This window comes from Sceloporus undulatus, chromosome 7, assembly GCF_019175285.1.
Source record: "Sceloporus undulatus isolate JIND9_A2432 ecotype Alabama chromosome 7, SceUnd_v1.1, whole genome shotgun sequence".
In the NCBI taxonomy this organism is placed as follows: domain Eukaryota; kingdom Metazoa; phylum Chordata; class Lepidosauria; order Squamata; family Phrynosomatidae; genus Sceloporus; species Sceloporus undulatus.
The window spans coordinates 47,978,741-47,994,556 of NC_056528.1; the positions used below are offsets into that span (position 1 = coordinate 47,978,741).

Genomic DNA, 15,816 nt, shown 5'->3' on the forward strand with positions numbered 1-15,816 from the left:
AATTAAATTAGAAAATATGGGGGGGGGGGGGGCAGAATAAGTATTTGTTACTGAGTGCCTTCAAGTCATTTGCAACTTATGGTGGCCCTATGGTGGCTCCATCATGGGGTATTCCTTGCCACGATTTTGCCATTGTCTTCCAGTGAAACTGAGAGAATATGACGTGCCCAAGATCAACCAGTGGGTTTCCGTGATCAAGCAGGGATTTGAACCCTGGCCTCCAGGAGTCCTAGGGTGCATTTGCACTGTAGAAATAATGCAGTTTGATGCCATTTTAAGTGTTGCAGCTCCATGCTGTGAAATCCAGAGACGTGTAGTTTTACAAGGTCTTTAGCCTTTTCTTGCCAAAAAAACTCATAGAGTTGGAAGAGCGTTGATGTCTCACAAAACAACAAATCCTAGGATTGTGAAGTCGGAGGCTTCCATGGCCGGCATCCATAGTTTTTTGTGGGTTTTTCGGGCTATGTGTCCATGTTCTAGAAGAGTTTAATCCTGATGTTTCCTAGGATTCTTTAGGACAGGTCCATGGCAGTTAAAGTGGTGTCAAACTGCATTATTTCTACAGTGCAGATGCACTTTTAGTCCTACATTCAAACCACAATGCCAGACGGACCCTCACAACTCTTGGCGTACATACATATATTTTTAAAAGGTAAGGCATGTGTAGTCTTGGGACCATATACACACTTGTTGGACGGTGTGTAAATCATCCATTGGAAGTTTGCACTCCAAGTGAAATATGCATCATGACAAAAACATTTTCTCGGTGTGAATGATGGCGGTATGATCCTAGCCCCATTTCCACGGCCGAATTGTTTGGTTTATTATTAGCGAATATTTCAACAGGACACACCCCGCGAAAGGATTTTTTTGACCGAACAAATCACACAGCTTCCCTGAGAACAGTCATAGGATTCTGATAAAAATTGCAAGGGGAAAAAAAGGCCCTGTTGACTTACTCATGCTCTCCTGATAAGTGAAACAACGGCCATGTTTTCCTGAAACCTCAGTTGGAGTTTGCCTTTTCGCGCAACTGCGTCGTCTGAGTCGCTTTCTCATGCTCATGAACACGGAGGCAACAATGCTGAAGATATTTGTCATTTTGGTCGCCTTTACAGGTAAGGCTCATGCAAAAGAGTCGCCGAAATGAAACACGGATTCCATTTCTTCCTTGAACTGTAGTGGATGAGAACAATATATTTTGGGTGGTGGGAACAAAAAGCTGGGGATGTGTGATATCACAGCAAGTCATGTTTTTGGATTCGCAACTCCCAGGCTTTTCTGCGTTTCTTTGGATTTTGTGCTATTTATTCCAACAATTGGACTATTTCTAGAAGACTTAACTAAGGAAGAGGAAGCTTGGGAGCTCTCCAGATTAGCTCAATGCGTGTACAGACTACAGGTTGAATTCTCCTGTAGATGTAAATGCTATGCTGTATTGCTGTGTTAGAAGATGTAAAATGTAAAATGTAAAACCGTCTTAACTAAAAATAATAATTGTAAGCCGCTCGGAGAGCCTTTAGGGCTGAAGGGCGGGGTATAAATACCCTAAATAAATAAATAAATAAATAAATGGAATATAATATGTTAATAATTTTTTTAAAAACCAAGTTTTTGCCTTAGGGTCACTGTAAGTCAGAAACAAATGGAAGGCACCCAAGGCGCACACAAGTGGGGTCATATAGTAGTGTGTCTTGTATTAAAATGCATACTGGTTTGCATGTTTATTTTCCAAGCAAAACCCACTAGCAAAATCTGGAAAGAGTGCTCTGCAGAAGACGGAGCTGATGAGAGCATTTGAGACACATGTACAACCGGGTTACTTTTCATTTGTACATCCCTATTCACTGTGTGCTTAGAGGAGGTGTGATACATATCGCGACTACGCACATATGCATATGATGACAAAATCTGATAGCTTTTCTGGGCTGGCTTTGTCTTCCACAGGTCCTGTGAGCTGTGCAGTCGTCCCAGCGTCACAACGGTCTGTGAACACAACCGTCGGCGGGAATATCACGCTCCCCTGCATGTATAACATGGATGCCCCCGTATCCGATTTATTCATCCAGTGGATGTTTTACAACGCCAAACTGAAAAATAGCGCCATAGTAAGGGGCCATGTTCTTTCTTCCAGTTTATTTTTACTGTGTTCCGTAATTATTTATGGGGCTTGGTGCAGTTAGGTTGAAATTGTTTTCCCCCAAATCTTATCACAAATGCAACTGTCCTAGGAACGTCCGTTTTGAAATCCGCTATATTAAACCAAATTTACTAAGTGAAAAAGAAAGGCAGAAGAACAAGAGGAAGTCCTAGGGAGAAGAGACATGGCATAGTTCTACCTGTTGAACCTTTAAGCCATGTCTTCATAGTGTAGGATCTCAGCCTTAGATGCTTGTTCTCATTACGGAGCTCAAGCTTCAAAACCAATTTTAAGTGTGACAAATCCTGCCTTAGAGGTTGGTTATCTGAAACCTTGTGTTCAGCATATTATAGATGTTTGATTTATTCGCCACATCAAGTCAGGTCTCCTAAGTCCAAGACTCACTCTTGGCTCAAATTGTGGGATTCTGGGATTTGTAGTTTTGGGTATTCTGGTGCCACAACAAACTACAAATGCCAGGATCCCATCTCATTGAGCCATGACAGTTAAAGCGGTGTCAAAGTGCAGTACATCTCTGAGGTGTAGATGCAGCATTGGAGACTTGAGGACTGCCCTGAGAGTTAACCTTGCAAATGCTCAGGTCTGAATCTGGAAATCTAGCAACCGTGTCCAGAGCTCCCTTAAAAATCCCACCCAGTCGTACCGTAAGAGCGGTCTGTGTTGTGTGCAACATTTCCAAAAGGTCGTATTGAACTCTTAGATGGGCGCATTTCTACTCAAATGCAGCAGTCCCCGTGCCACTCTGTGAGTTACAAGTCCGCCAGTCATTGTCAAAAGATGGTGTACATGACAGATGCACGGGGGAGATGTAGCTGGAAAAACAAGGTAAGGCAATGGAAGCGACTCAAAGGATAACGTTTTTGCTTTGATTTCCAAAGTTGATGCCTTTTTGTATCTGTGAGCACATTGCTGGAGTTGCATTTTGGATTCCATAATTCAGAGTGCTTTCTGATGAGGCTTTGGGAAGAGTTTAAAGGATGGGTCACAGTAGTTTTGCATGGAGAAAGTTTCAGGTTTATGATTTCTTGCACCTTTGTTTAAAAAGTTCAGGTATCTGTTGATGGAAAAGACCTCAGCCTAAGATCCTAGATGTTCAGAATAGACAACACCCTGAACATCAATTTAGGAGGAATTGCTTTTTAGACTACAGCACCCAGAATCCAAAAAATGGGGATTCTGGGAGTTGTGTTCCAAAATAATTTCCCCCAGCTTTGCCTTTGAATTAGGTGGATTAATAGTTTGACTTGGTAATAATCTTACTTTGACCAGATGTCCTCCTTTTCCAGGACATCACCTACATTTCAACCTTCTGTCTAGGAGGAACTTCAAAATCCATCTTGAGCATAAGGAGCACGGATTTAAATTTAAAATGTACATTCATGCCTCTTAGTCATGCTCACAATGGAGTTCCTCCTAGACAGGAGGTCTATTTTAAAAGGTCTGTTTTGGTGTTTTTAGCTTTTACTGTGTAATGTCCTACTTTTTTCTTGGACGTCCTGCATTGTGCGGTGCCTTGTCCTCCTTTGCAGTTCTGACATCTGGTCACCCTGGTCTCATTTAACACATATGTTGAGTTGTGGGTTGTTGTTTTTCAAATAGAAAAGTGGTTCCCAAACATGGGTCCTCCAAGTGTTTAGTACTCCAGATGTTCAGGGATTCTGGTAAATCCAATCCAAACCTCCTCTTTGGGAACCACCGAATTTGACATTTGATGATAATTTGATATATTATTTCAGCTTGCCTGTGATTTCACCTCTCGGTAGAACCCTTTTTGCAAGGGAAGGAGATGCCATGACAGATATAAGGGAATGGGAGCTAGTTGTCCTTATGTTTGTGAGATGGTGCATCCATGTTTTATTTCAAATTTTATGGGAGTGATCCTAGGAGCACATTTTGTGGTTATGCTCTGGACAACTCTTTTAAAGCTCCCACTAAAATCCAAACCAAATTCATCACCCCATTGATAATAGAAGCCACCAGCTCCCATGGATTTTATAACCCTTAGCAACAGCTTTGGGTTGCACCTCCATTTCAGTTGTGCCTCTGTGTGTGTCTATGTGTGCTTTCAAATGTATTAACCAACAGGGTGTAACCTGCTTTTGGTCAACAGAAACTTCTAGATAACTTTGATTAAAGCATTAGTCAATCCCAGCTTTCAAGTTTCCCCAAGGACTTGTTTTTAAGACCCGAATCCAACTGAGCGGCAGAATAAAGTAAATACAGCCATGTTTCTCCCCAAGGCAGTGACTGAGATTTATAACTAACACCTAACACATTTTCTACATATGTCCAAAACAAGAATATACGAACGATAGCAAAACAAACTTAACTAAATGGCTAAACAAAAGACTGGTTTTGTTAAATTTCTATAGCATTTTGTCGATCCACAAAAAGGAGGGGGAAATGTCTATGTATGCTTTGAAATCAAATAAAATGATCAATGCACCATTGCAATGGGATGTCCATGTTATGGGAAAAGGCTTGTGCATCCCTCAAAGGGGGTTGCAGCTCTTTGTGACATCTTTGCTGCTTTTATCAGTATAGAAAGGAATCTGGTTGTAGCATCTTTGAGACTACAGTTGGCCTTCCACATTTGCAGCTTTGACTTTTGCAGCTTTATGTGTGGTTTTGATTTATGCATTGTCTCTAAGAATCTCTAGGTTGAGCTGGAGAACCTAGAAGTCCCTAGAGAAAACACTTCTCTAGACATTTGTGGGTCCTCCAGCATGATTCTATGGCCAACCTCTGGCAGATGTTGACCATAGAGTTGCCCTGGAGGAATTTTTTGGAGAAGTGTTCTCCTAGGTAAAAAGAATAGTACAGTGGACCCTTGTTATCCGCTGGGGTTTGGTTCCAAGATCCCCCGTGTATAACAAAATCCGTGTATGCTCAAGTCCCATTAAGTATAATGACATAGCAAAATGGTGTCCCTAATAAAAAATGGAACATCAAGGTAAATGTATACTTTTTTGGAACATTTTCAAACCGTGTATGCTTAAATCTGTGTATAAAAAATCCGTGTATAAGAAGGGCCGACTGTATTATTTTATTTGCAGCTTTCCCACATTCATTGGGGTCCTTCACCCCCAACTCCAGCAAATGTGGAGGGACCACTCTATACACATCTATAGTTGTCTATGAAAGATTATGCTAACTTTCTTCCAGTTAGTCTCAAAGGTGCTATAAGATTCCTTTGGATACTTATTGCTTGGACCTGAGAGCCTACAAACTAGCAATAGCTACCACCAGTTCACAGACCTTCCAACGTTTCACAGATGAAAACCAAGACATGTGTGGCAAAGCACCAAGGTGGCAAAAAGAGATGTAGAGAGATCTTGCAGCACCTTTGGGACTAACTGAAAGAAAGAAGTTGGCAGTATGACCCTTCGTAGACTAAAGTCTGCTTCCTCAGATGCATATAGTGATATGCATCCATATGCATCTGAGGAAGTAGACTTATATCTATGAAAGCTTATGTTGTCAACTTCTTTCTTTCACTTAGTCTCAGTGGTGCTGTAAGATCTCTCTAATCTCTGATTCTACAGACTGACACAGCTATATTTTTGAATTGTACCACTATGGAAAGCACCAAAGGCGGCAAAATGTTATTAAAGAGGAAGAATAGATAAGCTGAGAAGAGACTCAGTTAACTGGGTGCAAATTACTTTTGCATTTTGAATTCCGTTTGCAGCAATTGAAGTAAGCTAAAGACAAAGGGAAGGAGTGGGAGGAGAAGAAAGAAACCAGGACATTTTAAGAGCAACTGAAAAACTGGGATGACAGAGGATTAATTCGGCCTGTCCTTTCCAAATTGGGGCACTTGGAGCATATGCACTTTTGTGATGTCTAGAATCTGTTGGGATTGGTGGCTGAGGACAGGGAGAGAATCAAATCCCATTTTTGTTTGTGAATTCCTTTGGCAACAGCTCTCTCTCCTTCCTTTTGTTGAAAAAGTGAGATGTAAATACAGGATAAATCAAACAAATAAGTCTGATTAACCTGATGTTTTGTGCCTCAGATTTATTATTTCCAGAAAAGCCAGCCATACACTTCAACAGAGTACAAGAACCGAATCCTCATTGCCAACAGCACAGGCAACGCATCCTTAACCATCTTCAACATGAAGCCGTGGGAGACGGGCGTTTACACTTGCGAAGTTTTGATTTCTGGGACTCCTCCTTCCCAAGTTGAAAAATCATTTCCCGTCTATGTACTAAGTAGGTCTTTGCCTTCTCATTTTTACATTCCCGTTTCATTGATTTCACGAGATAAGAGGGCTAGCAGGTGGAGACTGCAGCAAAAGATTGCAGTGGTACTTAATGCAGTTAATGGGCAGCTGACAGATTTGGAGAGGGACACATTGGCAACCTTGCGTCCTCTCCATTTGGTTCTACTTTTTATCTTTCTAAAAACACCAACTAGGTGACATTGGCTCACCAGGGCTCTCCTGATGGAAATAAATGAATAGATAAATGCTCTCTAGAGCATGGGAAAGACATTTCCATCATGTTTTTTATGGGTGCATCTGTGGCATTTTATGCCAAAGTGGTGCCTTTTTTGAAACACGAAATGATGTCTGCTCATTTCTCATAGTTAAAGTCAAGGCCTCTTCTGGGGCTAAAACGGCCCAGGAAAGCCTCAAAACATGGTGGGATATATATATATATATATATATACACACACACACACACACACACACACACACACACACACACATAATGATAACATTTATTTTTGTGGGAACAGGGTGAGGGAACAAAACCATGGTTTACTCAGATGTTAATGTGGCCCCCTGCCCTTCTGCAGTTGCCTATATTTGCCATAGAAGAAACGGCAGGAATAATCGAAATAACTATTGATGTTTTATAGCAAAATTTCACAGTGATGGAAATCATGGGCGACTCTGTTTCGTTGTTTTCCAGCTCCCCCTTCGAAGCCTCTCTGCAGCTTCAGCCACAGCCAAAAGGTCGAACTTGGGCACTTCATCACTCTCTCCTGTCTTTCGGAAATTGGGATGCCTAACCCGAAGTACTATTGGCATCGAGTATCGGGAGATACAATCATGCGTGTATCAGAGTATTACGGTAAGTAACTTCTCCCCGTTGTTTTAACACAGGGTGACCGGATTCCCTAACCACAAAGAAGGACAAGACACCATATCCAGCTATATCTATATCCAGCTATATCTGAGATCCATCCAAAGAAACTAAGCACAAAGGTGGAACTCTCTGCACTGCAATTTTTGTACAGTCAACAAGCAGAAATGTTAAATGAAGATGATAAAATGTAAGCGATTCATGAAAAAAATGTGGGACATGACCAAATAAATGCAACAAACATCCATTCATGCTTCCTTGTCATGCTCAAAATGGAGGGCCTTTTGGAGTTCCTCCTGGACTGAAGGGTGAAATGTAGGACAGGTTCAGGAAAAGGAGAGCATCTGGTCACCTTGTTCTAGCATTCCTCAAAACCTTCCTGAGCATGTTATAACCTGAATTTCTTTCCTTTTTGGTACAGATCCTCAGACTGGTCTCTTGGAAATTGGCAACCTAACCAAGCTTGAAGAAGGTTACTATCAGTGCATCGCTATAAACTCTCTTGGCAATAGCACTTGTCAGATTGACCTCACAATCAAACGTGAGTTTCTCATCTTTCTGGCAACTTTTTCATCCAGCTTTAGCTTTAAAGAATAATCCATTAATCAGTAATGGAAATGTTGAAATGCAGACCCTCATCAGGACTGTCCCCATAAGTTACAAAGAAGGAATCCCCCGGAACACATCTGCTGTACTTCGCAAACATAAATCAATATGCACTGCGTTTTACATGGGTTCTGTGATGTTAGTTCTGCAAAAAGTGACAAACGTAGCCCTGAAAAATGACAAAGGCTTCTGTATCATTGTTTTCCAGATTCAGAAAGCGGCGTTATTGCTGCAGCGTTGATTGCGGCCATTCTGGCGGCTGCTTTGATCTGTGTCATTGTCTGGATTTTAACCTCAAAGGAGAAGAAAAAGAGGAGAAAGGAAAAAGCTGCCATCAGTGAAATGCAGTAAGTTTTGACAGAGTCTTTCCCAAATTCAGCCTCCGAAACAGTTTGCTTCCCATGATGGGACACGAATGTGCAGTCGAAAGAGGTTCAGCACAGAACTCTGGCTTGGCTGTGAGGGGCATAGGGAGAAATAATGATTTCTTTAAAATGGTCCTTTATATTGCCTGTCAAGGGAAGGTCTTCTTTAGGGAGGTATGCAATGTAAAGAGCATGGACAGTAGAAACATAAAATACAGCAAACTGAAACAGCATTCATGCTTTCATTTGGAGCCAAAATGCATCGGAGAGAGTGGGAATGATGGCTGGGATTCTCTAGGAGATGCTTGCAAGGCAGAAGCTGAACAGCGGAAACAATGGCTCAGATATGTACGATTATGATTCCCATCATCCCCAAATGGCAGGGCCATTGAGACTTATAGTCCATCATTGGCTGCTAGGCCTTTCAGTCTTCCTCCACTTTCTGCCACTGAACTTCATGGTTTGTTTGCTTGCTTTTTGAAAATAGTAGATATAGAAAGACTGTGAACAGCCTTGAAAGTTGGTAATGACCTAAAAGTCTAACCTTACTTTGCCTTCCCCAGGACTATGGCTCAGAAAGAGCCCCTGACATCGGGCTATGCTGCCGTGCCCAGCCAGGAAAATGTGCCGGTTGCAGCCGTTCCGCCCAGCAAAGATTCCAATGAGACTGGCGAATACGTCACCCCAGATGAGATTGAAGCTGCTGCGGTGCCTGAAAATGAGAGGCAGGAGATGGAGCACCAATCTGTGGCCTAAATCCATCCCAAGGGCGACCCAACAGCAACTCATCTGCTTGTGAATTAGTATAAGGCACAAGTCATATCCACCATTGCCCCAAATCTAGCTAATCCAAAGCACTCAAACAGACCTCCTCCAAGCAGATTCCTTCTTTGGCTACTCTGGCATTCTTCTTATAGCTGCCAGGGAGGGGTAGGGAATGGGGTGTTTTATCTGTTCTAGCATGGATAGATAGACTGGGATTAAGCCTTTTAAATCTTCACATTTGCTTTAGCAATGGTGCTCTCAACACCTTCCTGTGCCACAAATAGCGGTCTTTGTACACCGAAACAAAACTTTCCCCCCCTATAAGTTGCTTTTATAGTGTATATTTGTTACCAACTAATAATACAACTCCTCTTCATTACATTGGGTTTTATAAGAATAGGAATACTGGGGGGGGGGATTAGGGGAGATTACAGAAATATGTTGATTCTTTTGTAACTTCCAAGTGTAATAAACAATTTTCAATCTCTTTGACAAATATGTATTAAACATGTAAAAGGTCTGAACAACAGCACCATTGTGGTGACAAAACTAGGTTAGCCTTTGTAAGAAAGGCATAAAACATCTGGTCCAAGGCACTTTTGGATCTTCTCTTTACCGAGATGAAGAAACCATGGAGCTTCAAAAGCTTGCATCATGCATTTTGTGCAGTTTGGTCGGGTCAATAAAGGTATCACCGTTTTGTGGATATTGGATGTTATTGTACTTTGTTATATGACCAACACGGCTAGCCCTGAAGCTGTTTAACATTGTGAGCTTGGAAAGAGAGAACAGAAAATGACTGTTTACCTTTCTCAGCGTTGTACTTAAGAACTGCTAGAGCATCACTGTTAACCAAGTAGGCATGTGTTGCTCGCTAGATTAAGAATATAACTAGGTCCACATGATGACAACTTTATAAGGGTTCTTCAACCTATATTGGCAAGGTAAGGAGTCCTGAGTGGCAATTGGGAGAAGAAAGACATGATATAAGATCCAGACAAACATTAATGCCTTCTGGTAACAGTGTCCCTGCTGCTTAATACTCTCTTAAGGACAGAGTGTTTTGTGCATGTATTATGCCAACAGAGACAACAGCAATTGCTCACCAGTTGCAAAAAGCTGAGCTTATGCGACAAGGAAAGGCTGTTCTTGCAGCTTAGGGGGATGCTGCTTGTCAGAGACTGAACTGATTTAAGGAGCAAAGCATGCTTTATTCTAAGTAGCTTAGGACTCAACAAACCACGCTGGTTGTACAAAGCCGGTCGCATTAACCCACACAGCTCAAAACCACTGAGACGGAGAGACTGGAAGGCAGTGGAGAAGAACAAAACCAAATTTTGGTAACAGTGGATCCTAACAACTGAAATTCATATTGTCTTTCTTACTGCACAAACCCTAGGCTCCTTCACCCAAATACCAGGCAAAGAGTGAATAGTAGACTGCCCACTGAAGTTGACAGTTGCCTACAAAAGCTCATGGCAAGTCTTAAACCTTAAGGTAAAATTACTACTTCTAGCAACCTTACTAACAATACTGGACCTGTAATTGCTTTAGATGAGTTAAGCTTCACTGTCTTCTCCCAATTCTCAGTCCCTGCTAATCTTCTATATAAAGCATAGGGCAGAAACAAGTGATTGTTGCAAGGATGTTTTATAACAAGTTACTCCACAGCCTTTAGTTGAAGACCACAGAGAGACCCTCCACTTGCTGTGCCTTTAGTGAACACTGTCCACCCATGATGACTTTGGTTTCACTTAATGCAACCATGATAACCCTTCTTTTAAAAGCAGGCAGTAGATAACTATCATTTATTGCCTGCTCTTTTCATCAGGAGTTGGCATCATGCAATCTTCCAGACTGCATCTCCCAGTAGCCCTAGTCAGTATGGCCAACAGTCAGTAATGTTGGGAGTTGGAGTCCCATAATATCTAGAGGACCACACGATTTTAAGACAGAGATGTTCTACGGAGGAAGATTAATAGCATCAAAATGGGAAGATGGTTGCCAAGGGTTATCTTCTATGGGAAAAGCAGGGCTGTAAGCCCAAGCCGCCAAAAGCACAAATATACTTTAAGAAGTGTCATGTACATGTACAATTATAATTTTTTTAAAAAAGGTTTGTCCACTGAAGTCATAGGAAATATAGTAGATAATGAGCAAGAAAAATTCAAGTTGTGACAGTTAATCCAAATACAGCCAGTGAATAATCTTTAGCTTGCTTCTCAGGTGTTGAATCCAAGTTGGCTGAGATGGCTAACCTTCAACTAGCCTCCTCAGTATGGATCCCAAGCCACCTTTTGCAACTTGCAGTGGAGTCTTTTCCTCCTTGTTCTCGATATATATGCTTGCACCGTGAGACACCAGAAGTTTAGCTTCATCCACTCTTTCTTCATCACAGGCTAAATGGCTGTAAACAAAACCAAAGAGGGTTACCTTTTAGCAGGCAATAATAAACTATCTACCTGATGGCTTCTGTATTTCTTTGCAAGCTGCATTTTAAAAAGGAGGCCTGAAATACTTTTGCCTTCTCCCCACTAGTCCTTGAACTTCCATACTTTGTCCAGGCGTTTAAGGTTTAATTCAGGCACCAGGATAAGCTATCACCCAAGAAAACTTAACTACGATTCGGCACGAGGTATGAATGGACAAACCACAATTACAACCATCGTCCCAGCTCCAAATGCTACTGCAATATGGGAATGACTGTGGAAGTTATGAAGATGGGTAACCAAGAAGATCATTCTCTTTTTCTTTCTTTCAGCTGCTGTTATATAACTGGAAGTGAAAAACCCTTGCAGGTCTACTGCAAATTGACCAGAGAGCAACCTAATGACCAGACTCTATATATATTCATGATGTTCTGAAGCATTACTAAGGGAGGGGATTTTACTACCTATACACTTGAAAGGGATTGGTGAGACGTTCAACCAAAGAAGGACAAGAGGTGTAACCATGCTATACAATTATACCACTTTGATACCACTTTAACTGCCATGGCTCCATCTTATGGAATCTTGGGGTTTGTAGTTTGGGTAGGCACTTAGAATTCTTTGCTAAACTGTTCTAGTATATAGTTCAGACAGAGAGATCTAGGTACTTCCCCGCATTACAAATCCCAAGAGTCCAAAGAATGGAACCATGGCAATGAAAGAAATCTTAGTACTATATAGCATGAGAAGGTTGCTAGTTTTCTCATTGGATGAATGTTTCACCCATCCAAATAATGTAAAATGAAAAGAATACAGGAGTGCCGAGGTTAAATCGCTTCGTTTTAAAAGGACTAAGTAATCTTCAGCTGGTGATATTTAAGCCCAGATTTTGATTGCTCTTCTGTAAACCATTGAGCCTGACAAGCGCTCCTGCCTTTTCGGTATGGATTCTGCGCTGTCTCTTTTCTCCAAACGGTATCAAAGTTCCACAACAAGGATATGCCAAAGATCCACTACAAATATATTAGCACTTACAGGGCTGTGTTTCCTTCTGAGTCCTGGAGATTGGCAGATGCTTTGTACTTCAAAAGGATCTGTATCATTTTTAGGTTTCCTTTGGATGCTGCTCTGTGCAGCGGAGTAGAGTCCAAGTGATCCTTTGCATCCGGATTAGCTTTGTTCTCTAGCAGCATCACTGCAATCTAATAAATGAAGAAAGGGAAAAGATCGGCTAACCGGCTTTGCTTTGTGCGGAACAGAGATAGTTCTGCCCTTAAGCTGAGTGAAATGGATGCCTTAAACAGCAGGACTGGGTGTCATAAGAAGGAAGAAAACTGTTAATTACTTAATTTGACACTGTGTGTGGATCTGTATATGTTGTGTTAAGTGTATGTCTTAGACAAGCCATGGTTTTAAGCAAGGGATCAGGCAAGAAGGCAACAGGCAAACACTTACTTCCTGTTTATTTTTGGAAGCTGCATAATGCAAAGGGGTGCAGCCATTTTGGTTGACAGCATTCACCTGAGCCCCTTTCTTCAGAAGGGCTTTCACAATCTGATCCCGACCGGCCGAAGCAGCGATATGCAGAGGACTCCAGCCGGCCTGAAAATGAAACAAAACACAGGGTAAGATTTACCATTCAGAACAGCAACCTCTTCAGCTACAAAGAGATTGCTCCAGTCTTTCAGGATGGTAAGAGCATAAGTGTTATTAAATTCCCATTGACCAACCTCTTAAGACCATTGTGAATAAGCCACATTTTGACATTTCTGGAAAGGGGGTTAGAAAACCCCAACTTTTGCCTCTATTAGAAAGTCACTTCTAGCCAGTTAAAAAAATCCCGCCCTAACCAAGATCGCTGTACATTATGATTTTGTACACTACAGCGCATGGTGAAGATGGACCTTCAACTAATCAGCTAGATTTTGGGGGGCAGAAGATATTAACAAATAGAGACAGAGCCACAAATAACAGACCTTGCATAGTGGCGGATGAATGTAAAGATATATGACGGAAGTATAGATGCATATATAGGTAATATATGAATGTATAGATCATACTCTACATAAATAAATACAAATACAGATACATAGATCAATGCACAGGTGATTTGCTGGGTCAACTTATAGAAAAGGGAACCATTCCCTGGCGACAGGCAAGAGTGTAATGTATCCTGGAAGCAATGACCCCCCCTCTGCTCCCTCCTCCATTCATTTAAGGTGAGCACAAACAGTTATGCCTGTAGGTCCTTTGGGATCATTTCCCTTTGTTGCATGCCCCTAAGTTTTACCCTCGACTTAGTCCACGGGTCATATCAAAATCCATAACTTTGTCCCCAAAACCTGCCCTCAACGTATACATGGGGTTGACTTATAGTTGTGTATAGACGGGTATGCCACAACTTAGAAAGAATCTTAGGAAGAGACCCCAAGGACCATCCAGTCCAACCTCGTTCTGCCATGCAGGAACTCACAATCAAAGCACACCTGACAGATGGCCATCCAGCCTCTGCTTAAAAACCCCCAAAGAATGAGACTCCGCCACTTTCCGAGGGAGTGTCTTCCACTGTCAAACAGCTCTTACTGACAGGAAGTTCCTCCTAATGTTGAGGTGGAATCTCTTTTTTCTATACTTTGCATCCACTGCTCTGGATCCTATTCCCTAGAGCAGCAGGAAAAAAGCTTGCTCCCTCCTCAATATGACAACCCTTCAAATATTTAAACAGGGCTATCCTATCACCTCTTAACCTTCTCTCTTCCAGGCCAAACATACCCAGCTCCCTAAGTCTTTCCTCATAAGGCATGTTTTCCAGACCTTTCACCATTTTGGTCACCCTTCTCTGGACACGCTCCAGCTTCTCAACATCCTTTTGAACCTTACTGCAAGAAGTTCCTCCTAATTTTGAGGTGGAATCACTTGTCCTATACTTTGCATCCATTGGAAAACAAGCTTGCTCCCTCCTCAATATAACATCCCTTCAAAGACTTAAACAGGGCTATATTATCACCTCTTAACCTTTTCTTCTCCAGGCTGAACAGACCCAGCTCCCTGAGTCTCTCCTCATAGGGCTCCATGGTCTCCAGACCCTTCACCTTACGCAACTTACATGACGCGGTTCTGCGTCTCGTTTTAAGAACTTACGTCGTCCTTGTCGTTCACAGGGACTCCCAGGCTTAGCAAGAAGTCGACGATGTCCGAATGTCCAGCGGAGCAGGCCCAGTGCAGGGCTGTCCTGTTGTCCTACATCCAAGACACAAAGGAAACATTAGCAGCGCATCTGAAACCAGCCTCCATTACGGAAACCATCAAATGGCAGAGAGGATATGGACACATCTTCCCATTTATGCGCACCGAGGTCCAAAACACACTGCAGGAATAATCCAGTTTGAGGCCGCTTTAACTGCCTTGGCTCAATGCTAGGGAATCCTGGGAACTGTAGTTTTGGGAGACATTTAGCCTTCTCTGTGTGTTGCCACAATGAACTACATTTCCCAGGATTCCCTAGCACTGAGCCAGGGCAGTTAAAGCAGTCTCAAACTGGATTATTCCTGCAGTGTGGACTCAGCCAAAGGCCAAAATCATGGTTTTAATGTTTAATTTCTTTTAAAACAACATTGTTTTTTATCTGTAAGTCACCTTGGCTCCCTTTTCGGGAGAAAGGCGGCATATAAAATGAAGTAATAAATAAATAAATAAATAACGCAATAACAATAATAATAATATAATAAAGTAAGAAATAATAATCATGAACTTAATTAAGCCAATATAATATAAAATAAATTAAAAAATACAAAGTGAAAAATAACATAAAAATAAAATTAAGCAGCAAAAACAGGTGAGGATTTGAACCCAGGGCTCTCTGCTGTGGCAATTCAACTCAGGCCTAATAAACACTGCAGGAATAATCCAGTTTGAGTCCGCTTTAAGAGCCCTGGCTCCATGCTAGGGAATTCAGGGAACTATATTTTTGGGTGACATTGAGCCTTCTCTCTCTGTTGCCACAATAAACTACAGTTCCCAGAATTCCCTAGGGCAGTTCAAGCGGTCTCGAACTGGATCCTTCCCGCGGTGTGTTGTTTTGGCTGGAGGACTGCAACTCCCGTCAGCCCCCGCAAGAGAAGCGGCGGCGAGGCATGCTGGGAGTTGTAGTCCAGAGCCACAATCTTAGGAACCCCCTCGGTTTTCATGCCAACCTGATCCGCTCTCGTGGCCAAGCTCCGGCTTCCGTCCAGGCGCTGCTTCAGCTCCTCGAAGCGCCCCAAATAGGCCAGGTTACAAACATCCACGTTGGAAACCGAACCGCCTTCGCCGCTCTCCATTTTGAAACCACCTCTTTCTTCTCCTCAGTTATGGTCTTGGCTCCGCCCATAAGAGGGCAAAAGGTGGGCGGGGTT

At 42.2% G+C, this 15,816-nt stretch overlaps 2 protein-coding genes across 2 annotated transcripts; one reads left to right on the plus strand and one right to left on the minus strand.

The window, feature by feature from the left end:
• Nucleotides 1-1,063: 1,063 nt before the first annotated feature.
• On the plus strand, nt 1,064-9,371 carry VSIG1 (V-set and immunoglobulin domain containing 1). The gene is made up of 7 exons (XM_042480090.1): nt 1,064-1,118; nt 1,948-2,108; nt 6,180-6,378; nt 7,084-7,245; nt 7,679-7,798; nt 8,072-8,210; nt 8,792-9,371. Exons 1-7 carry the CDS (start codon nt 1,064-1,066, stop codon nt 8,982-8,984), a joined length of 1,029 nt encoding a protein of 342 aa, XP_042336024.1. The 3' UTR covers nt 8,985-9,371.
• Nucleotides 9,372-10,183: 812 nt separating this feature from the next.
• PSMD10 (proteasome 26S subunit, non-ATPase 10) lies at nt 10,184-15,783 on the minus strand. The gene is made up of 5 exons (XM_042480442.1): nt 15,616-15,783; nt 14,564-14,662; nt 12,878-13,024; nt 12,458-12,624; nt 10,184-11,400 (listed from the first exon to the last, which is right to left on the minus strand). Exons 1-5 carry the CDS (start codon nt 15,739-15,741, stop codon nt 11,247-11,249), a joined length of 693 nt encoding a protein of 230 aa, XP_042336376.1. The 5' UTR covers nt 15,742-15,783; the 3' UTR covers nt 10,184-11,246.
• Nucleotides 15,784-15,816: the final 33 nt, after the last annotated feature.